The 22,912-nt window shown below is 41.9% G+C and overlaps 1 protein-coding gene across 1 annotated transcript in view; it reads right to left on the bottom strand.

Moving 5' to 3' along the window:
* Window positions 1-31: 31 nt before the first annotated feature.
* Window positions 32-22,912, bottom strand: part of ABCC3 (ATP binding cassette subfamily C member 3) — a 47,456-nt gene continuing 24,575 nt past the window's right edge. Inside the window, exons 9-31 of the mRNA XM_030962184.1 lie at window positions 21,606-21,783; window positions 20,690-20,851; window positions 19,634-19,726; window positions 18,125-18,328; window positions 16,774-16,920; window positions 16,296-16,383; window positions 15,471-15,537; window positions 14,204-14,330; window positions 13,718-13,894; window positions 12,707-12,874; window positions 11,799-11,982; window positions 10,789-10,894; window positions 9,953-10,106; window positions 8,358-8,565; window positions 7,275-7,585; window positions 6,345-6,544; window positions 6,120-6,246; window positions 5,079-5,180; window positions 3,985-4,131; window positions 2,899-3,057; window positions 2,372-2,538; window positions 1,089-1,283; window positions 32-452 (exon numbers count right to left, since the gene is read on the bottom strand). Coding sequence (XP_030818044.1) covers window positions 344-452; window positions 1,089-1,283; window positions 2,372-2,538; window positions 2,899-3,057; window positions 3,985-4,131; window positions 5,079-5,180; window positions 6,120-6,246; window positions 6,345-6,544; window positions 7,275-7,585; window positions 8,358-8,565; window positions 9,953-10,106; window positions 10,789-10,894; window positions 11,799-11,982; window positions 12,707-12,874; window positions 13,718-13,894; window positions 14,204-14,330; window positions 15,471-15,537; window positions 16,296-16,383; window positions 16,774-16,920; window positions 18,125-18,328; window positions 19,634-19,726; window positions 20,690-20,851; window positions 21,606-21,783 — 3,580 coding nt within the window. The 3' untranslated portion in view covers window positions 32-343. The remainder of the gene's footprint in view (window positions 453-1,088; window positions 1,284-2,371; window positions 2,539-2,898; window positions 3,058-3,984; window positions 4,132-5,078; window positions 5,181-6,119; window positions 6,247-6,344; window positions 6,545-7,274; window positions 7,586-8,357; window positions 8,566-9,952; window positions 10,107-10,788; window positions 10,895-11,798; window positions 11,983-12,706; window positions 12,875-13,717; window positions 13,895-14,203; window positions 14,331-15,470; window positions 15,538-16,295; window positions 16,384-16,773; window positions 16,921-18,124; window positions 18,329-19,633; window positions 19,727-20,689; window positions 20,852-21,605; window positions 21,784-22,912) is intronic.

The raw sequence follows: 22,912 nt of genomic DNA, 5'->3' as shown, positions 1-22,912 counted from the left end.
GAAAACACGCAACTCAGGTGTAATTTGTACCATTAATATAATTTACTAATTACAAACCTGAATGCAGTACATAATTGTGCGGTGGTACATTCATTTTCTTGGCGAATATTTGTCATTCTTCAGGAAAAAAGCATGTAATAAAATACTTTATGTATATAGAAAATATTTTAAAATGTAAAATACACTTCCTGGTCCTTATAATTGTAAAATTCTTTGTTCACATATCACAAGTTAAGTCTACTACAAAAACTGTTTTGTAAATTACAGTACATTCACAAGTCACTTTTGTGGCAAGTCAGTAATATTAAAAAAACACCAAACCAAAACCCAAGGGGTCTTCTCTTCATGCCAGTCCAGCATCTTTGGCCATACTGTAAAAGATACCCTTTGCTGCTATAAGGTTTGCAGGTTTGTCAAATTCAGCTATGGTCCCGTTGTCTAGAACAAGAACCCTGTACAAAACAAAAGATGGTGTGGGGGGAAAGATGTGTCAGAAAATTCCTCACAAGGAATGTGGTACCTGTTTGTGTCATGAAGCAAACTTCTCTAATCTTTGCCTTGCTTTTGTTTTCCTCAGTTATTTTCACATGTTAAAACAGAATAGATGATAAACATTCTCCCTGAGCTGCTGCTTGACTAGAAAAGTTACAGGACAGTCACTGTCTCCCAGGGGCAAGAAGAGGGAAAAAAAGCATCTGGAACTGAAACTAGTTCCAAAAAGCCAAGGAGATGAAAGCTCATGAAGAATACTAATATATTTTCAAGTAACTAAAATGGCATGGTGTTAGTGAAGAAGTTACAGCAGCTGCTGTTTTAACAAGGTTCCATAAGCTTCCAGACAGTCTCAGGAGTGTCCCTGGGCAGTGTCCCCTACACAGCTCTGGTTTCTGAATATAGAACCTGTTTCCTATGCCAACAGAGGCAAAGTCAGGGCTGGAAATTCTGGGATGATACAGCACATAATTGCTTACACACAGCCCGACAAGAGAACCAGTGTTCATCTCTAGAGACAAACCAGACCCCTTGAAGTGCTGCTTCACATCCCCAGCAAACCCATGAGCCCACCACACGCTACTCAGAGATCTTACCTGGTGTAATCCATGATTGTGTTCAGCCTGTGTGCAATGGTCAGCACTGTGCAGTCCACAAACTGTGTCCGAATGGTCATCTGGATGAGGTCGTCTGTCTCCAGGTCGATGGCAGCCGTGGCTTCATCCAGGATCAGGATCCTGGTTTTGCGCAGGAGAGCTCTGGCCAAGCACACAAGCTGCCTCTGGCCAACACTGCAAGCACAGACAGCCCTTCACTGACCCCAGCTCCCCACTGCTCACAGCCACTTGTGCTCAGCAGGTCACTCATAGTGTTACCCAAAAACCCCTGAAATATTTTGCAAGCTGTCTGTTCGGTCAGCCCCATAGCTCACACATGCAGGCTGTAGCATGGCTACACTAACAGCGATAGGATCACTTACTGCCTGGCCCTGTGCTGGCAGAGCCACCAAATGTGCCTTTTATCACTGTGACAAAAGCCAGGGTAGCTAATGACAACATTTCTGCCCAAGCTTTAAGAAACACTCATAGTTCTGATAACACTGAGCATCTGCAAACTTAGGAAAAAGAAAATAAAAAAGGAAAAGAAAATGTTATGAGGCTGCAAGTCCTTCCTACCATAAAAAATAAAATAAATACATGTATCTGAGCAACCCAGACTTCCTCCCTTGCCACAAACATAGCCCAGACTCAGTCTCTGAGTGTGTGCAGCATGAGGAAGGAGCCAAACATTCATCACAGGCAATCTGGTGACACCACAGCCTCAGAAGCCAATGAAGCATATCAGAACATGGCATTTTATCATCCCCAGTCATGTCTTCATGGGCCTTTCAAATAGTAATGGAAAATAAACATTGCTAAAGTGTCAGGCAGAGAACTCTTACTCGGCACAGCAGTAATGTGATCATGGCCTTTCCCTTCCTACCAAAATGTGTTTAAGGGGCTGCTTGTCCCTAATATCCTGCAATCCTAAAACTTCTTTCTGACAAGATGGGATTTGGGTTTGGGAGAAGAATTAGATCATTTGTGGCAGAGGCAGAAGAGGAGGCAAACATTTGAACATTGGTGGCTTTCTTGGAACAGAAGAGGAGGCAAACGTTTGAACATTGGTGGCTTTCTTGGAACAGAAGAGGAGGCAAATGTTTGAACATTGGTGGCTTTCTTGGAACAGAAGAGGAGGCAAATGTTTGAACATTGGTGGCTTTCTTGGAACAGAAACAGGTGCCCGAATCATTTCAGATATGACAGACCAATGTTAGCCTGTGCTCAGGTGTCACCCACTGTCACAGCTCAGTGTATGTTCTAGTCAAGGCATTCCTTACCTAAGATTCTCTCCACCCTCCGAGCACTCATAGTCCAGCATGGATGGCTGACTGCTAACAAACCTCTTCAAATGAGACAGTTCAAGTGCTTTCCATATTTCTTCATCTGAATACTTATTAAATGGATCCAGGTTCATCCTCAGTGTTCCAGAAAAGAGGACAGGATCCTGGATATAAAACCAATTTTCATTAGACAAGCGCTTTAGCTATTTTAAGAACAGATACTATGGGCTGCTGCTTTGAGGTGTCCATTGCATTGCAGGTAGGCTACCTCCCAATCCTCTCTGAAAATAGTTTACATCATACAGTGCAAACTCAACTTTCAGCTCTAAAGATGGTTTATTCTAAATCCTTTTTTATCACCCAGCTTATAAGGTGGCAGGATGGGACAGTTAAAGTATAAATAGTTTGTTTTTCTGAAACAATTTTGAGTGCAACAAAACATTTTCCTCTTTGGATAAACCATTATTTATGGTTTGTTAAGCTGCTAGAAAACAGTCCTTCATTGTGACACACAGAAACAGTACCTGAGGAATAATTGTTAGCCTTGATCGAAGGTCATGGAGACCAATTTCTGAAATTTTCACACCATCAATTTTAATTTCCCCTTTTACAGCTTCCAGGATCCTAAAGAGGCAGAGTGTCATGGAGGACTTCCCTGCACCAGTTCTGCCGACAATTCCAATCTACAACAAATCGCAGGTTTAACAACAAAGCACATAGTTACGAAGAAAACAACACCCAACAAAAAACTCCCAAACAACCCCCCAAGATTCTTCTAAGAGGTTTGACTGAAGATCTGAATCTAAGAAAGAATGTCCCAACCTTCCCTGCAAACCGTGGGTACACTCTGATGTACTTATTGCCATTTCTGTAACTGGAATGATATTCCATATAAATATCACATGTCATGAATATAATGAATAACACAGGCCTAGAGCCATCCTACATAACTTTGGGTGATTTGGGACACCCATGGTAGGTCCAGGTACTCAAGGACAAGAAATAAAGGCTCTCTAAGGCAATTCCTACTTCAAGGTAAGCACATGTATTTCCACGCCAGAAGGATGCTGTCATCCTGTCTGCTTAGAATAAGGGCAATTCTATTTTTTAGCAACAGCCTGTTCAGGAAAGGACTTTCCCATGCTAATTATTCTGTCTCCAGCAGGCAAACCTCAGAACTTTCCATCAAAGCATGCAGAAATGAATCTCTCAGAATAAAGGCAATTTCCTGATTAAGGAAGCAAAGAATGTCATTTCCTTCCATGCCAAAAATTTCACAAGGGAAGTCAAAGACAAGAAAAAGCTGGAATTCCTTTTCCCATCTGCACGCTTCAGAAAAGCATTCTTGCCACTGAATTTTTGTCACTTGCGTTGGTGCCTCCTACATCGTGTATGGGGGCCTGTTGCCAAATGAACTGGAAAGTCCAGAAAGCGCCATGCAATTCACTCTACTGCTTTACAGCCAGGAGGATGCTGGCACATGGACAGCACAGGTGTCACTGCTGGCTCCTGCACTGGCATCAGTGTTCCTCTAGACCCTCTCCTCTACTCCACAGCTGTCACCGGAGGCCCAGAGCAAAGTTCTAGCAGACATTCAGCTGGTAACTCACCTTTTCCCCACCATGCACTTGGAGGTTTAGATCCTTCAGCACCAGATCTAGGCCCTTCCTGTACCTCACTGAATAATTCACAAACTCCAGGTCTCCCTTGGATGGCCAGTTTTCTGGGGGACTCTTGCCCTCAATGATCCAGGGAGCCTGAGGAAAACAGAAGTCAGAAATGCCTCACATAGGCTTGAGAAAAAATAATTCAAGCTCAAATAAAAGCATTTTATCTGATAAATGAAATCTCCATGATCAAATAAATTTATAATAATGGGGAAAAAACATGGGGTCCTAAGTATCTACCCATTTTTCTTTGTTGTGAAGTTAACAGGAAAAACCTCTGAGCACAGAGGGATGAATCCTCAATAGATATGAATATTTTCCCATCAGCTTTAACAGAACACTGTCAGTTTTCTGCCAGCTCAAGCTATGGTTTATAACACCTATCACACATCTTGTCTAGCTACCTTTTTTGTTCCAGGTTAAATATTTGATGTCCAGAACTGTTTACTGCAGGTCTCCTCCATTTCTTAATTCTTAGTGTGCACATAGGACTAACAAACCAGTGTGTCCAGAGTGCAGCTTTCCTGCACAGCTCCATCTGCCAGCTTCAGAAGTCTTTGGCAGCAAAGGTACGCAATTGGATGATTAGCAGTACAGTGAACCTAGAGATGTTTTCTCATAGGAGGTGAGGACTGATTAAGTTGGTTAAACAGAAGTACTATTGAAAACATGTGTAAGACCTGATAATTGTACTGCAGCTCTGCTCATGAGCAGGACCATGGCACCAGCCACAGTGGTGAGACGGTGTATCAAACACTTCAAACACAAAGGGACCAATATTCTGATGTGAAACCCATCTCCTGTGCTATAGCCGCTCACAGCAGCAGAAAATGAGATGCTAAGCACAGGCTGCATGACAGCAATAATAATTTGGAGCTGTGATAGAATAAATTACAGTTCAGAGCATGACATTTGTTCAGGTTAAATGACAACTCTCAGAGCAGGAACCGTCTCAAGAGCCTCAAGAAGGACCATGTACATGTGTGCATTAAAATTTTCATCTTGTTGCTGAGTATGCTAGACTCGTGGTAGCTGACCTCTGTTTCAGTTTCTGAATACTCTTTTATTCTTTCCACAGCCACAATATTAGTTTCAAGTTCAGAAGTCATTCGGACCATCCAATTCAGAGACAAGGTCACCTTGGGGAAGACAAGGAACAAAATATTACCCACAGAGGAACAACACATATAATAAAAAACCACAAAACCAAAGCAAACAAAACAAAACAAAGCTTCAAAACAAACAACCTCCCAACAAAACCAAAACAACACCCCCCAAAACAAACAAAACCCCAGCATGAACAAAACACCAAAAACCTCCCAAAAAAGCCACAGAAAAACCTAACGCCAAAAACCTCCAACAAGAGCTGATACTGCTATTAAGACATGTATTCACATTAATGCTACAAATGAGATAATTACCTTTGCATTAAAGTTAATACAGTTACTGGGACAAGAAATATACAGACTATCAAGTGCTTACATGAAGATTATGATGATGCTTCTTGCTGATTTAACACTTGCCCCTCTCAAAAAAAGCTGGAAGGAAGTCATTCCCCAAATCATGTTTCACTGGAAAACTGCTAACAGCAACTTTGCACACTCAGGGTACCTAAAATGCTTCTGGCAAGAGTGAGGCCATTCAAGCTGTTACATTCTCCACAGCCTGGTCACTACAGTTTGCCTTGTCTAATTATAAGTCCTACTGATCTGCCTGTAATTACCTGGACACACCAATGTGCTGCACAGCAGGATTGATGCACAACACATTAAGCCACACGGCTCAAATGGTCTGTTCTTGATGTCTGTTCTTGATGTTCTGGCACTCTCATGTGCCACCCCTGAGAGTACTGGGGTGCAGCATAGCCTTGATGCTCCCAAAGTGCCCTGAGATCCTCCTTCATGCGAGCTTGCTGATGATTTCAGCATCCAGTGTGAATCTCTGTTTTCCAAACATCCCACTACTCATTTTAATTATTTCCTTATTAACTCCAGCTTTAGCAAGCACTTAGATTATTGGAAATATATCCATATCATCTACAAAAATGTACTACCCCCCAATAAAGCTGTAACATGTACCTGTAACGCATAGGACACTGACAGTCCCACCAGGCCAGCATTCAGGCTGTTCCTACCAATCACAGCAAAAAGGGCAGCAAAAAGGACAATGCAGTTCCCCACAAACTCAACTCGGATGCCCAGCCACCTGGGAAGAATGCAGGGGTAAGCAGTGTGGGAAAAGGTTGCCTGGGACCAATTTTGCAAACAGGGTTATCTAAGTGGAAACAAGAAATTATGTTTTACCTGTTTGACACTATGCCAGGATAATAACTCTTCTGATTTTCATCTACCTTCAGATCACTGATGTCCACGAAGGCCTTCACTCTCCTGTAGGCTCTGATGACACTGGCCCCTGACACAGTCTCTGAGAAGTGGGAGTAGATAGGGGATCTGCTCACAGACTCCAGGCGCTTCAGCTGGCGGGAGGTTGCGACATAGAATCGCTGCCATTTTTCACAGGAAATGGAAAGGTTCATGAAATACTTTCACTTTATAAATTAACAGTGAAGAATTTCTTAGGTTAAGGATTTAAAGGAGATTGCTACTAATGCACTTCAACCCTCTAAAATATTGTTCGAAATTAAGAAGAGTATCAAGAAAGTTACCTTTACATCATTCCACAAGAGTATTGGGTAACTGCAATTTCTACAGACTGAAAGTTGAATTTATCTATGTCCCTTTAAATTTAGTTAATATAATCAAGCAGAATGAATCCATTTGTAGGACCCTCATTTTCCAAGAAAATAAATTGTGCATTTCACCTCCATTATCAGGTCTCTATTTACAGTCTGTAAAATAAGCTTGATTATGGCCCAGAAGTCAATAAAATTGATGCTTTCTATTTTCAACATTTTAATTCCTAACTACTTTGAAAACTTATCAGTATGTCAAATATATCCACATTTAATATATTGGCATGCACTGCAGTGCTGGCTCTAGCAATAAGCTTACTTTTTATTATTTAAAAGCTAAAGAAGTTTATGGCTATCTATTTGTTTTATGGCCACATCTTGCAGGACATTTCTTTTTCTGAAAAAAGTAAGTAATGTTTTGTTTATATAAACACATAGCTACTTCAGATATTTCCATTTTACCCACAAATCAATGTTGTTTTCCCTAAAAAACAAAAGGAATGGAATAATTGCAATAGTTGTCACACATTTTTCCAGTTACCTGAACAAAGAAGTAGAGAATTGCCAGTGGAACTATAACCACAGCAAAGAGTGGAGTGCTCGCTATGATAACGATCATGGTGGACAAGGAGGTGAAGAATGTCCCCAGGAACATGAGGATGGTGGGTGGGATGACCTCATCGATGATGTAGATGTCCTTAGAGAAACGGTTGATGATGCGCCCAGTTGGGGTGGTGTCATAGAATGACTGTGGGGTGTGGAATTTGTTCTCCAGCAGTGCAGCATGGAGGGTCCGGGCAGCCTTGATGCCCCCCATGGCCAGGGTGAAGGAGCAGATCAGCACTATGAGCCCTGGCAGGTGAGGAGCAGATGTGTTATCCCATGATGTCCATGATTCACAGTTTCCCTGACCCTTGGCAGTGCTAGTTGTGGTCCAAGCTTGTTTTACTTCACTTTATTTCCTGCCCACCCTCTCTTCCTGTGCACATCAGCATTGCACCCACTGCTGCCTAAGGCACAGGAACATCCACAGGATTCACCATCCTCTCTATGGAAAACAGACACATAACCATCTTCCTGCTGTTTTCCACAATCCTTCATGATGTCCTAATGTTACAACTTCACCCCAACCTTTCATCCCCTTCTGCACTGAAAAGTTCATGTTTTCTTTCCAACTTGCCTCTCTCAAGCTTCCATGTCACCTGTTCAGCCCCCTCAAGGGCTTCACAACAAAATAAAAAATGTTGGGCTGAGCTCAGACAGTGTAGCTCCAGGTTACACGAGCTCTCTTGCTTAGGAGAGGAGCTTGGGGCAATTTTCATAGAATCACAGAATCACAGAATAGTTTGGGTTGGAAAAGGCCTATAAGATCACCCAGTTCAAAGCCCACCACCACTATCCCAGGCTGCTCAGAGATCCATCCAACCTGGCCTTGGGATGGGGCAGCCACAGCTTCTCTGGGAATCCTGTGCCCAGGCCTCACCTCCAGCACAACAAATAATTTCTTCCTAATATGTAATCTAAACTTACCATAATTTTGGACCACTGGCAACTGGTGCCACAGCTTTCTGACCTAATAACTCATTCTAAAACATTGGGGTATGATGATTTTACCTGCCCTCACCTTGCAAGAGGCCCAGGGCAGCGTAGACCCCAATTCTCATGGCTGTGTTCTGTTGAGTCCCATTTACTACCGGTTCATTGGTCCAGTCACTGAGCCACACGTTGGCCCCGATGGCAGCAGCATTTTGACAGCAATACAGGAAACAGATCGCCAAAGAAATGACAGGGCTGATAGCCTTCATGTACTGCCAGAACACTGCTAGCTTTACCTGCAAAATCACACACTAAGGCTGATTTGCACAACCCACACAAGAAGGAGTTTAAAGAGAATTATGAGATAGAAACATTCTTTGTGAGAGGAACTGCTGACAAAACTTTAACACACTCTGACACCACCCCAACTCAAAATTGCCTGAACTCCTAAACACCACAGAGGAAGGTCCATCTGCCTGAGCTCCATGTCAGGATGATGGCTTTTAAAACAAGTCAGAAACCTCTCTGAAATACTCTTCTCCATGTTGAGGACTGGTATTTCATTACTTTTGTGGGGTTTTAGCTTTTAAGACTATGACAGAGGGGAAAAAAAAAAGGAAAGAAAGAAGCCAGATCAAATAGCAGCAAAAGATGGGTAATAAGAATAGGAGCCAAGATTTTCAGGAAGTAGAAGCAACTTGTCAGGAGTATCGTACTCAAGACAACTTTAAATGGCCTATTTAAGGAAAAGTGTTGAACATGCCTCCACTCTGCGTCTTCACAGCAACTTAAATGAGGTACCAAATGCTAATGCAATCCAACATGAACATAAACAGCAAGAAGTAAAGGTGCTGTCTCTAAGGTAGTGCAAAAAGGCAGAGAAGCAAAAAGAGACAGAGACTCAGGACAAAGTTCAGTGCTTAGAAAAAAGCATAAGGAGGAATAATTAAAAGAGCAAGTGCTGTTGATTAGTGACTTTGAAGGCTAAAATAATCCACAGAAAAAGCAGGTCTGTGCCATGGACCATGTACATCAGACTAAACAGGAAACACTGAGCCTTCTGAAGTGGAGGAAAGGGGCTTTTTCTTTATCAAACCTCCCTGCTCCTCTTCCATCTGCTGCTCCTTTCTGTTCCTTTCTTTGACTTTTGTGTTCCCATCTTCTCTTTTTTCTTGCTCCCATTTCTCTCCCTGGCCCTACTCAGGAGGAATACAGCCCCTTTGTACCTACAAGCACAAAGTGCTCTGTACTTCGGTTGGCAGGTATTTAGGCAGAACAGCCTCACTGGCACCCAGAGGCAGCTGGTTCTTGTAACCCAGTGCTGCAGCTGGACTCAGCAGCAGCCAAACAGTTTAAAAACCAACAGTGCTGAAAGCCCTGCGAGACAAAGGCAGGGCTGATGGAATGCAGGGCTCTGCAGTATTGGGTGACTGTGGAGGGAACTGGAAGAGATTATTTTTTCCTTTTTTTTTGTTCTCTTAAGTATATAGGTCTATCTAGGTGCCAGAATCTCTGCCAAAATCCCTAATCTGAATGATCAGTGGTCACCAGATTAATGCCTAAAGCCTGCAGTTGTGATTTATACATATATTTAACAGAACTGGATCTAATGTTAAAATAAAGGGGATTTTTTTCAAACAGAAAAAAAAAGGCAGAAAAGGGGAGGGGGGAATCAAACCATACCGTGCCTGTTTCAGTGGTTTCGGCCTGAATAAGTTTCTCGTTAGCACTTTTTCTTGGAAGAGGAGGCTCTGCTGGCTTCTTCTCACAGACTCTTCGTTTCGTTGACATTTTGTTGGGACATTCTCCTCCCTCAGAAGACACTACACTAAGTTGCCTAGTTAAAACAAAAGAGTCATTAGGAGAAAAAGGGCATATTGTGGCAGTGCTAAGGCAAGGCTGGGATGTAGTGAATTGGATTTATTCCCAGCTCTTCCACTAAGTTGCCATGCCAGCCTCATTCATAGCTGTGGATGCTTCTTCCACCTCTCTGCATGTTCAGGGATGCCAGAAATACAGGATCTAAGAAAGGCTGTGGCAGAGCCTGAGCTCTTTAGGAAAGGCCTTTAGGGCCTTCATGACAAGGCAGACATTTCAAACTAAACCCTGAGCTTCTCTGTTTTCCTATCAGCAGTAGCTGGACAGCACCTATGGGTATGATTATAAAAACCTTCAAAGATTTCCAAGGCTCCCAACGGACAGGTGCAATGCAAGGAGTTTATTTTTCACACATCTGGCAGCAGTTCACCATTGTGTGGGTAAATACACACAGTGGTGTTATCTGAGAACCAGAGAGCTGCTTTTAGAAATTAGTTCAGTCCAGACTGAAAAGAATACAGAAGGAATAGATGTTTGACCTTGAGTGTTCACATTTATTTTTAAAAGGATGCTAAACCAATTTATTTATGAGATGAAATTGAGGAAACTGAAGCCCAGATGGAGAAGCAGAATGTGACTGACATCTGAAAGATGTTTTTTACCCCAGACACAGACTAGAATAGCAAGGACCTCATGTTTACCTAAGAAACTGTTTGCGGACCTCGTTTGTCACGGGCTCATTATCAGCCAGGTCTGTGTGGATGCTCAGGGTGTCTTCAGCCAGCAGCACTTCTTCCTCCTCCAGCACTGCAAGACAAGATCACACCTCAATTTTCTGTCATAGGAAAGCACAGAGAAAGGTGGCTATAAAAAGGAAGAGCCATGAAAACAAACCCACGCCCCCCCAGGAAAATCATAATGCATAAGCTCCCCCCTAGGTTTGTGTATATCCCTTCTGTGCATCGCTTCTAATGAAATTGCGAAGATCTTGTGATGTAGGTTGGCTGCCAAATGCACTTATATCACATCCCTTTAACCAATCAGAATGCCAGGCTATTGCCTGTGTTAAGAGTTGGTTCTAGCTAAATTCACTAATTTGGCACATTGTAGGCATGAGCCTGGGCTGGGGGAGTCACATCAGGAGTCCTGCAAGCCTCTGCTGTGGCTGGAAGGTGCCACACATGCTCCCCTGCCAGGCTGAAAGCAGCAGCGCAGAGGCATGAGAACACTATCACACAGGGGAAACATCCACCAGAATGCTTTTATCTTGCATCATTTTGTCAGAATCAAACCAAGCTGAAAAGCAACCCAAGATTAAAATTTCATTTGGACTTTGCTACATGAAAAATACCACAATCACATATAAAGAAAAAACACACCAGACTCTGGGTAGCCCCTTTCATACCAAGCCCAGTTTATTCTTGGCTATTGTGTCTTCTTCCTGAGCTTGACCTTTCTAATTGCAAAATAAATTCCCAAGTTTAAAATAATTTCTAAGACAAAATTGCTTTCTTCTAGGACAAACCACACAAAATTTTGAAAGAAATTAGTGAAAAGATTTCTCAGTTGTATAGACCTGGCCACAGACAATAATTTTCACGGTACTGCAGAAAGGCAAATGCCATGAAGAACCAGGGGACACTTAACAGAGAAAATATCTGTAATCTTGTTGACAGAAGAAGACATGTTTTAAGAAAAACTAATACTGTACTTGTTGGTTCATCCTCTTCAATGTCTTCATCCAGTGCATAATTCCGGAGGAATTCTGCAAAGGCCTTGTTTTGTTTCAGAAGCTCTTGGTAAGATCCCATTTCAGAGATTTTGCCATCTACCAGGACAAATATATGGTCTACCTGAGGTAGGAAGCTAATGCTGTGGGTTACCAGGATTCGGGTCTGGATAGGGAAAAGGAAAAAAAACACATATCCTTCATTTGCACTGTGGGGACTGACAGTACTCAGCAAGCCAAATACATTTTTGGGACAGGGAATGAATTATTGTGTCAAGGTGAAATGCACAGTGAAATAACACTGTCCACATTAGGCAAATTAACTTGACATGATGTACATGAAGTCACTTTGCTCCTACTGCTGACAAAAACAGAGAGGAAACTAAATACACTGAATTATCATTCCCTCCTTCCCTTATGATGATTTTCTTTGCAGCCCCTCCCTTTTGAGCTTCAAGATGATCTGAGAAGATGGCAGCAGGAGTGGACGGTGCAGCAAAACCACTGCAGTTTGGATTGTTGTTGCCAAAATCGTCTGTAACATCCACATTTGGTGCAGCTTCCTGGCTGCGCTGCCCCCAAGAAACAACAATTAACACTACCAGCCTGTGCACGTTCCAGCACATGCCTTGTTTTTTGGAGATCTCATAGAGAAAGGATTTTAAAAGACAGGGCAGGTTTCTGCCTGTACACATTCTGACCAGACCACAGTGTTCCTGGACATGTGTGAGCAGCATTTCGCCACAGCCCGGGCTGTGAGAAAAGGTACATGCGTTGCCAGCTACACACAGAATTTCAGGAAGGAGCTGTCACTCAGGCCTGGGTGGTGAAACAGCTTCCGTGTTCCTGAATTTGTGTGTGTTTTTAAGAGGATCTAAAGCCCAGTTTACCTTTCTCTTCAGGACCCCATCCGGGCCAATGACTTTGTCGAAGATGTGCTTGGCCACGTGCGAGTCCACGGCAGACAGGGGATCATCCAGCAGGAAAATATCTGAGCTGCTGTACACGGCACGGGCCAGGCTCACACGCTGCCGCTGCCCCCCTGACAGGTTGATGCCCTGGAGGGAGACAGAAGAGAACAAATCTGCCACACAAAAGCTCTGACTTCTCATGGTTCTCACCCAGCCCAGCACTTGGGTGCTAAACTGAAACATGAAACACTGAAGAAAACAACCCACCCAGAGACAGGCACAGAATGCCTCTAGATCTGCCTGCTAATTGCCAAACTTTCCATTCACCCAGCAAACTGGAGATGCAGTAAGTCTCTTTTTAATAAGCTCCTAAAGGGAGCTGTTAAAACACAAAACTATAAAAAGCAAAACTGTCAACCAGGATGTAAAATGCAAATTTCAAAGCAGGGCTGTGGCACCTGGAACATCTTCCACATATTTCCTTTCATACCCAAATCCCCATCTCCACACCATTTCATGTAATCTAGCTCAGACTCAGTAGCCTACAAAAAAATAATATCTTTGTTGGTAAACACAGATGTAAGTGTTTCTCATTAAAATGTGTTAAGGGATGATTATACTTCTTTTCACTTGAAGCAAAACCATCTGTTCCCTCCCTTTCAATCCCTACAGGAAAAGGAAGGCCTTCAGCGATTCTGGACAGATGCACCTTTACAATTCATAACAAATAGAGGGCACTCTGGTCTTCCAGGGCTGGATGTGTAATTCTGCACCACAATACACACACAAGCCTGAAATTAAGAAAACGTTCAAGTCAAGCGCTTTCCGGACAACTGCCCTGCATGTTTTGGTGTTGATTGTAGCAGGGATGCCATTGTGAAGATCAAATCAAACAAAGTGCTGACTTTACAGTGTTCTCTCCTTAGCTAGAGCAGGAATCACCAGGCAGGTCTGACTTGAAATAAAAAGAATCTACCTAAAAAAAATTACCTTCTCTCCTATCTCAGTTTGATCTCCTCCTGGCAGCACTTCTAGATCAGTTTTTAAAGCACAGGCCTCCAGGGCATCTTGGTATTTTTCCTCATTAGGAGCTTGGCCAAACAAAATGTTATCTTTCAGCGTGGCATTCTGGATCCAGGCTTGTTGAGGCACATAAGCAACAGAACCCTAGAAAAAGGAGAAAGAAAATCTCTGACTCATAACAAGCACGAATTCATACTCTGAGTAAGATCTTCAGCATGTATATGGTTCCTATACATTCACATTATATGTATATGTGTGCTAACTGCTCACGTATCATTGATCAAATCAGGAAACTAACTTCATATAAAACTGGGCAAAACTCAAACATGCAGACAAGCTGCCAGAGGAGCAACTAGAATTCCCTCTGGAGCCAGAGGTGCATTTTAGGCAAGGGCAGGCATAAGCAGCACATTTCCCTACCATCATTAAATGGTTTCATAAAAAACCACCAACCTTCACAGCCACTTCTCCTTCCAGCTTTTCCATCTCACCCAGGAGAGCAGACACCAGAGAAGACTTCCCACAGCCAACATGGCCAACAATGGCAACCAAAGAACCACTGGGGATCAACATATTTATACTGTGGAGGAAATAAGCTTGAAATTAATTGAACATTAGTTTACTAAAGACATCAGCGGTCTTTAAACCAGGGCTGAAATACACAGTCACAGCCTGACTGGATATAATAAGCAAAGTTTGGTCACTGGTTTTCTCCCCGCTTTCTTGCATACAATCAGCTGTAACCAGAACTTGAGGAGCAAATGAAAACCCAGCATAATATATCTTGCTGGTTGCTAAAGCAGTAGGATTGTTAACAAGCCTTCCAAGACTCTTTGCTGTGCTGTATCAATCCATCAGCAAGTCAAATTAAGTTAATAAGCATTTTGAAAAGAGACAATCTTCCAGAAGTATTTTGGGGTTTGATTTTAAAACCAAAAGCAAATGTATAAAAGTAGTGAGTGAATATGTCCCATCTAAAAATGTTCAAACCACTTCAGAACTGTATTTCCTGTGCTGGTAAATAGGATTCAAAATGACACAAGAAAAACAGGACCTCTCCAATTAAAATCCTTTACTGTTTTCCCCACTGTGTTCTTAAAGGTACTACTTTAGGCCCTGAAGGTGAACTGATACAAAAATGACTGACAAAGAGACACAGTCTCTTTGTGGCCAAAGCGCTTTTCACTAGTGAAATCCAGCCAAACTTCTATTTACATATATCCTGATGGATAACAGAAGGTATTTATGCTTCCAGGCAAATTTTGTTTCTGTTCATTCAAGGAGGCAAATGTGCAAAACATTCATCCCCACAGTCTAAAGATGGCCTTTCCACTGCCACAGAGATGAATCTGCCACAAGCCTCTTCAAGTAACAGGCCACTGCTGGGACACCAAGATCCCAACACAGACATTCTAACTGCCCTCAAAATCCATCAGATCAATCTAATTTTACACAATGCTTCAGTTAAAAAATGCCTATTTAAGGAATTTATGGAGCCTGTCTTTCAATAGGTAACTATTTTATGCTGGTTCCTGTGAAGTTAAAGCATTAAAGCCCTGCTCTATAAAGCTTAAAGACCATGAGGCACGCGCTCCATGTTTTAAAGGCGAAGAGATGCTGACATATGATGCATAGTTTTTACCAGACACCTTTCAAACAGGCCTCCCAAGAGTCAGAGACCAGGCAGATATTGTACTGCAACTGCACAAAGAAATCTTACTCTTTCAGCGTTGGCTTAAGCTCCTTTCCCCAGCTGAACGTCGCATTTCTTACACTGATGGCATTGCCTGTGTGGCAAAAACACAACAAGAGAGGCAGGAAATGTGTTACTCACAACAGCACAACTGAGAACAGACTGACAGAGGGATCTTTATTTACACACACTGCACTTCCCTTTTCTGCTGGCATGGGAAGCACAGGCTCATGCACATGGGAAGCATGGGCTTCTTCAGAGTGAAAATAACTGACTGTTGCTTCAGCTATAGACTGTGACCTGACAGACCTAGGGAGCTGAAAAGATGCCCTGCTTCACCCTGCCCTGGTGGGTCTGCTCCCAACATCTGCTGTTCAGCACCACCACAACTTTACTTCAGAAACTCTTTTCAAATCAGTAGGAGATCACTGCATGCTGTTTACTTTGATTTATCAGATTAACTTTGACACTCTGCAATTTATTGCTTGCCACACCTGGCTTGCTCAACTGTGAGCAATGCTCAACTTGCTCTTGAGCATTTGTGCAGTGTGAAAGGTTTGAACAAGTCTTGCTGTCCACAGTCAGCAGATGCATTCCATATTCAGTGCTGTTAGCATCCGGTACATTGCAGATGCAAACTCAGGCCCAACCAGCTCAGAAATATGGCCAGAAACTTTTCTGATTTCCACACAGCCTGAACACCAAACACTTTCAGAGTAGCAGCTTCTTCCCTTTTTTTAAACTCAAGATTAACACTGTTATTTTCTTTTTGGCTTTTTTCCTAGCTCAACCAGTCCAAGAGAGATAAGTCTGCTGCATTTGCATAGTTAAGAAAAATAGCAACATCTTTACCTGGTGCTATCACTTTTTTTTCCACGCAATTTGGATTAAGTTCATCATGACTCAGGAAATGCTGAATTCTCTTTAGGGAAACGCTTGTCTAGGAAAAGAATGTGGCATTATTTCATCATTCTTTTAATGAGGACTTAACGCTCTTACTACTGAAAAAGAAAGCATGCACAGTGCCTTGAGCTTCCCCCCATGGGCTTCCTGAACAGTGAGTCATTCTTCCCCTGCAATGAGTCTTATGCTGAGATTCAAGCTTTTGTGAAATTTCTCACACCAAGCTGAGTTTATCTGAGCAAAGCAAAATTCACACAGGCTCACACAGAAGATGTCAGGCTTTCCAATGCAGGAGAGCAGGAAAGGATATTAAAAGGAAAAGCAGCTAAAACAGGCAGATGCAAGGGATCTCTGCATTCCAGAAATCAAGGATATGTTCTTTCAGTTCAAATTTTTCAGAACAACCTGTGCTCCAGACCCTCCTTACCTGTGCAATGTTGCTAATGACTTGTGGAAGCATATTGAGGGGAAACTTCAAGATATTGAACAAGGACAGAGAGACAAAAGCCTTTTCGGCATCCAGGATGTTCTTCTCATCCACAGAGACATACACAGCAAATGTTGTCAGTGCTACCTGAAAGCCAGAAAAGGAGTTTACTGCAAGATGCCTGGTATATTCTCACATTTTAAAAGTACTCAATCCTGATAGGCATCTTGGAAATAAAAGTACCAACCACAAAACTGGGAGAATTCCTTGTTTCTGACCTTTTCAACATGCTTTAAAAATGTCAAGTTCTATGGACAAGTAGGTACAGAAAAAGTGCACACAAAATAAAAGACCTGTCAGGTTTCTAGTGGCTACATTCAGTTGAACTAAGAGTTTGAAGAGGACTCGGATAAATAAAAAGGAAAAGCTTCTATCGGGTTGTGGTTTCTTCCAGCTCCACCCAAGCAAATTTTCCCATTGTAAACTGCAGGCTAAGCAAACGAGATTCACTAATCAGTAGAAAAGGAAGTGAAATCCAAGTTATTTGCTGGCTTGCTGTATAACAGGGACCATCCACTGTGGAAGGATCATCCTGTGCAGCAAACTCAGAATGAGCAGGAACAGGAATGTGCACTGAAGGAAGCGCAATGACTTTAAGGAACTATGAAAGGGGCAGAATCTCCAGGCTGATCAGATCATTCCTGCAGGACTGGGTCATAGATCTCAAGAAAAATTGGTGGGGAGTAGTTTTGACCATGGACTTATCTGAATGGTTTTATTCACCAAAGCCATTTCTGCAAAAGGGATCACAGTCCACTGAAGTAGAAAATAGAGGAAAAGACAAAATTGAGGAAAATGCATTTCAGAGTTGGTAACATCATTTGGGCTTCAGTTTTCACATTAAATCTTTTTTGAGCTGTAGAATAATTTAACAACTCCCTCTCTCACTAAAACAAGCAGAGCACTGCAACATGAAGGTAGAAATGAGAGCTAAAGACAGATGTTGTCCTGACTGACTCAATTAAAGTTTCTTTTGCTATTTTGCTATTCACGGATCTCTCTGAGGTTTCAAATTCTAGTTTTAATTTGTTATGGGAAATACTTTGAAGTGGTTGGAAATTCTCCTGTGACAGCTATTCCCAGCTTTCACTGGCAGGCTTTATCACAAAATACTTTAATACTGATTAACAAAAGGGCTTTCGAGAACAGAGAACTCTGTATCAAAGCACGCGAATGATTTCTTCAAAAACTTTACATTTTATTTCTATGTACATTAGCAAGCAGAAAGGCTCAGGCTTACCCTTCAAGGGTATACTTGTACAGTTTAGAGAGCCATGAAAATCTAATTTACCAGGAAGGGTGCACTGATCCAGGCAAAGGTGGACAAAGAGTTGAGATAGGCAGATTTTTTCAAAACTTTCAGCTCATTCTTCCGTATCTCCAGGACCTTTTCTGAAAAGGATGGTTCCCAAGCATAGAGCTTCAGCACCTTGATGCCACCCAGGATCTCGTTCATTAATTTAATGCGGGAGTCTTTGTATCGCATTTGTTCCACCTGGGTTATTGGTAAACACAGGAGACAGAGTCACAGTCAGGACTACAGGAGAGTTTTCAACATATGTCTCACAGCTGTCGCGGCCCTCAGGCTATTTCTGAAGAGGATGCAAAAGGTAATTACAGAAAGCCAGACTGTTATGAGCTTATTGTGCAAGTTAGTCTACCTCCAGAGACATAAGAAATCAAAGGAAATGCCTGGAAAGCAGAGTACAAAAGCCTTCCACTCATTTTAACTCTTAAGACCTACATTTTTAAACCATCCTAAAGAAAGATTCATCCGCTTCGCAAAAATACTACCCTATCATTTCCTTTGATTCCTTCAGATTTTTTTCTTCCTTGTTTGCACATTTTATTTCTTATCCCTTGAAAATTGTGGCTACTTCTAGGGGGTTTTTTTCCTATGTATTAAAATACAGTCTTTCATTCAGTTATTAAAATAAAAACATCCCTGCTCAAATTTATAGACAAAATTCACACACATATGCACAGCAAGTAATGCATCTTACAATGGGCAAGGGAGAAAAGGAATGTTACTACTAACATGTCAGCATCCAAGAGATACCTGTATGTCTTTTTAAGGCATATAATAATATCACTCTGTTACTAAGGCTGTGCTTAAAAGTCCTAATTTATATCCAACTCTTACCTTTTTTTACACCAACAGATTGACTTTTAATTTCTTTTTTAATCTTCCAAACAGTCAGATAGGCTGCATAGCAGAAGCCAATTATTAGATTTTTTTCTAGCACAAAGCCAGAGGGCACTGTTATATTGGTATTTTTTCAGCTTTCCATGACTAGAGAGAACTAGACTACAAAGAAAGGAATAAAGGATCATTTTCCCTTAAGATAATAATGAAATTTGGCCCAGCTAAGTAGCAGTGAACATCAACACTGGTTCTTAGCATAAAACTCAAACTGTCAGGTTTTAGCTGCCACCTCTGAAAACATTCATTTGCAGCTTAAAGAACAGGATTTATTTGCGTTTCTCTAGATACTCCTAGAGGAAGATACCGGGTGAAGGGATATGGAGACAAAGAAACCTCTTGCTAATCCCAAAAGCTGCTTGCTCCAGAGGTATGAAGAAGCCACTGGCTCAGTGACAGAAGATTTTTTTCCCTTAAATTGCATTCAATTCACTATGGAAAAATTATCTAAGATGATACAGTTATTAATATATCAGTACATTCTTACTCATAAGCAAATTGTTGCAAATGGCACCTTATTAACAACCCCAGATGTCTTCATTTCTCATAGCATATCAGCCAACTCATGTAACATTACCTTCTCTGCTGCTACCTTACCTGGAATGCTCTGGTTTTTATTGCTATTGCAGAGTTAAATGGGATAAGTAAGACCATCACAGCAACTCCAGCCAGAACAGAAGGCCCTAAAGTCTTGATTTAAAAAGAAAGAGTAAGTTGTTGTACCCAAGTGTTCCCTACAGTCAGCACTAAAACAACAATAAGTGATAGAAACAGAAATCAATGTTGACAAGTTGAACTTATCTCAGTGAAGTGTTGTGATTCTACAGAGCAACTGTGAAGAAGAGACAGAAAAATAAGGGACCACTTTGAATAATAATGATAATAATAACAATAAAAATAACAATAATAACTATTATTATTGTTGTTATTGTATCTGTGATAGGAACTTTTCTTTGACCAAGGGAACTGGAATTATGGAATTAACCCAGTACCTCAGCGTGACTACAAGCATACAAACTGCTAGTGACCAGAGCTCAGCTTCCAGCAGAGCAGTAACTCAGAGCTGCTGCAATTTAATGGCTTTTGAGTTGAAATCAATATGGTTAAGTTTGCGCTACTGTTTTACGCAGTAAAAGGCATTAATTGCACAGAAACAAGTCTGAAAGCCAGTGCTCAAACTGAACCTGGAATAAACCTGAAACAATGTCACAATTTAGCAAATGAAAAATTATGTTTTTTCCAGGTGAGATTTGTCTCACATTGACTTGCACAGAACTTCTTTACGTAGCAGGATATATCTCTACACATGATATTTCCTATGTCCAGGTTTTTGTTTGGTTTGGTCTCTAAACCACTACCCTCAAGCTCTCATTTGTATCAACTACTGCGAACAAGAGTCCAAGACTGAGCCCATCAAACTCAAGTAAGGACAGGGGAAAGACAAAGGAAACATTCTGTTTCAAATGCCCATCTGGCCTATCAGCGGAACAAAATTAAGACATTCAGCGAGGCTGTACAGCACCCTTTTACTACAGGACAGAACACTTTAAATTGGTAAAAAACACAGTGGCAGGTCAAAGTGACCAAAAAAAAAAAAAGAAAAAGAAAAAGCCTGCACATTATTATTTAGATGAATTGTGACAATATCTGTACCTGCCAGAGGAAATACAAAGCAAGAAATATCTGGAGTGGTGCAGACCACAACATGTTCAGGAAAGTCATCAGGTCCATGAAACGTTGGGCATCCACTGACATTAGGTTGACAATTTCTCCAACAGTAGATGAGCGCTTTGCTGAGTTTGTGATCACTAAGGACTGACAAGGGAGAGAGTGTCAATGCATTCACAATCCTGATACACACGGAGAACAAATCCTCAATTATTAGCAAAATGACACTATCCAAGAATAATGTGCTTCTCCAAAAAGAATAAAATAATTCACCTATATCCATTCCCGATCTCCAAGGAACAAGAGCCCATGAAATGGTTTGGCTTATGAGCATCTCCAGCTCAAGCAGTGCATAGCAATCTGAAGAAAACCTCATTGGGTCTGATCAACTCATAGCATAAACATGTTCTTCTCCTAGATCCCTCTTCCAAACTGTGGAATAGTTTGGGTGGAAAGGAAATTTAAAGTTCCAACCCCTCTTCAATGGGCAGGGACAATTTCCACTATCCCAGGTTGCTCCAAGCCTCATCCAACCTGGCCTTAGACACTTACAGGAATGAGGTAGCCATAGCTCCTCTGGGCACCCTGTGCCAGATCCCCCCCACCCTCACATGGAAGAATTTCTTCCTTACATCTAATCTAAGCCTCTCTTCTTCCTGCGTTTAAAGTGAACCAGTATTGGTATGTCTAGTAACCTACCATAACATCCATATTACACTACTGCTCACTGGAAAATTCTGTAAAGTATTAAAGAGGTACTCCTAAAAACTCACCAAACCCCCAGTCTTTTATATTCCAGGAGGCTACTCCTCTCCAACATGCCTAGCCTTCCCTAAATATGTGAGAACTAAGCACACTTGCCTAGCTGGTATTCTAGCCCAGAAAATGCTTCCAGCCTTACCTTTCGGTAGATCACCCCAGTGATCCCAGTCCTTAGCCTCATCCCAGTAACAATGCAGTACTGGAAGTGCTGGTGAAGGACGAGTGTCTGCAGCACAGCACAGATAAACATCAGAGCTGCAATCAAAAATCCCCACCAGGCTGGGGCATCTTTGTTCTTAATGAAGCCGATTAATACACTGTTTGTCAGCAGAGTAGGGAAGGAAAAGGAAAAAGAAACAAAAATTTAAAAACCATGCATCAAATTTAATGGGACATAACACAGCTTCTCCCAACTACAGCATCCTGCCACATCCTCTCCCTAACCACAAAAAGCCAACAGCTCTCCAGGACATAGGCTGAGTTATGATTTCAGTCAAACAACATTGCAAAGATCCAACAGCAAAACCTGCAGCTCTGCCAGTGACAAAGTCCATTTGTAAATGAGCCTGAAAATGAACTATGAAGAGAAACTCTTGGTTTCCCCTGAGATTCAGGGTTTAAACACACAGTGCACTGTTTGAGCTCTGTTAGGGAGGCCCCCAGGGCAAGAGGTGAATGATAGGACAGAATAAGGCAGTGCAGCAGGGCAGGCAAAACCAGCTTCTTACCCAAATCTTCTTCAAGCAGCCTGAGTGTTTCTGCCTGGGGTGTTTTCCCACAAAAAAAAAAAGTGCTAAATTAAAAGACATCCTCCTGGATGGATGCATAAAGAGTCCTTCACTCCTACTTTTTTTTGTAAAATGGTACCATTAAGATGGCTATAGCAGCTTTTATTGGTAAGTCCTTTTTTACTCCTCCCAGCTTCTCTCATTGCCGGAGCTGCACACTGACACACAGCAAACAAGCAGAGTGACACATGGCAATGTCCAGTGCTCTCAAAAATCACGTTTGTGATTTCAGTCTGCTGATCAGAACACCGAACTGTCAAAATATAGGAGAAAAAGAGATTTTGCTCCATGGGTCAAACAATCAGCAAGAGAAAAACGGACCTGGAAACTACAAATCAGGCAACCAAAGCTTGTAGAAGCATGAGGTTGCTACATCTTTCTTTTTTCAGTCCAGAGAAATCTTATTTCTGCACTGCTCCATTCATTCATTCTGCAAAAGGGAACAGCTTCAGGGAAAACCTCTTCTGGGTAGTCCCAGGGATTCACCAATCTTTTTAGAAACATAAAACTATCTTACATGCAGTCTGCCAGACAGCCATGGCTTTTTCATCTTCCCTTACTATCAGAAGGGCATTTTCCCAGACTGCAGGAATTTAGACTTGAGAAGGAATTCACCATAATATGCCTTGAGATATCACTGAAACGTATTCAGGAATTC

This window comes from Camarhynchus parvulus, chromosome 18 (genome assembly GCF_901933205.1).
Source record: "Camarhynchus parvulus chromosome 18, STF_HiC, whole genome shotgun sequence".
NCBI classification, from domain to species: domain Eukaryota; kingdom Metazoa; phylum Chordata; class Aves; order Passeriformes; family Thraupidae; genus Camarhynchus; species Camarhynchus parvulus.
The sequence above is the reverse complement of the archived record's forward strand: the minus strand, read 5'-3'. Positions and strand labels throughout refer to the sequence as shown.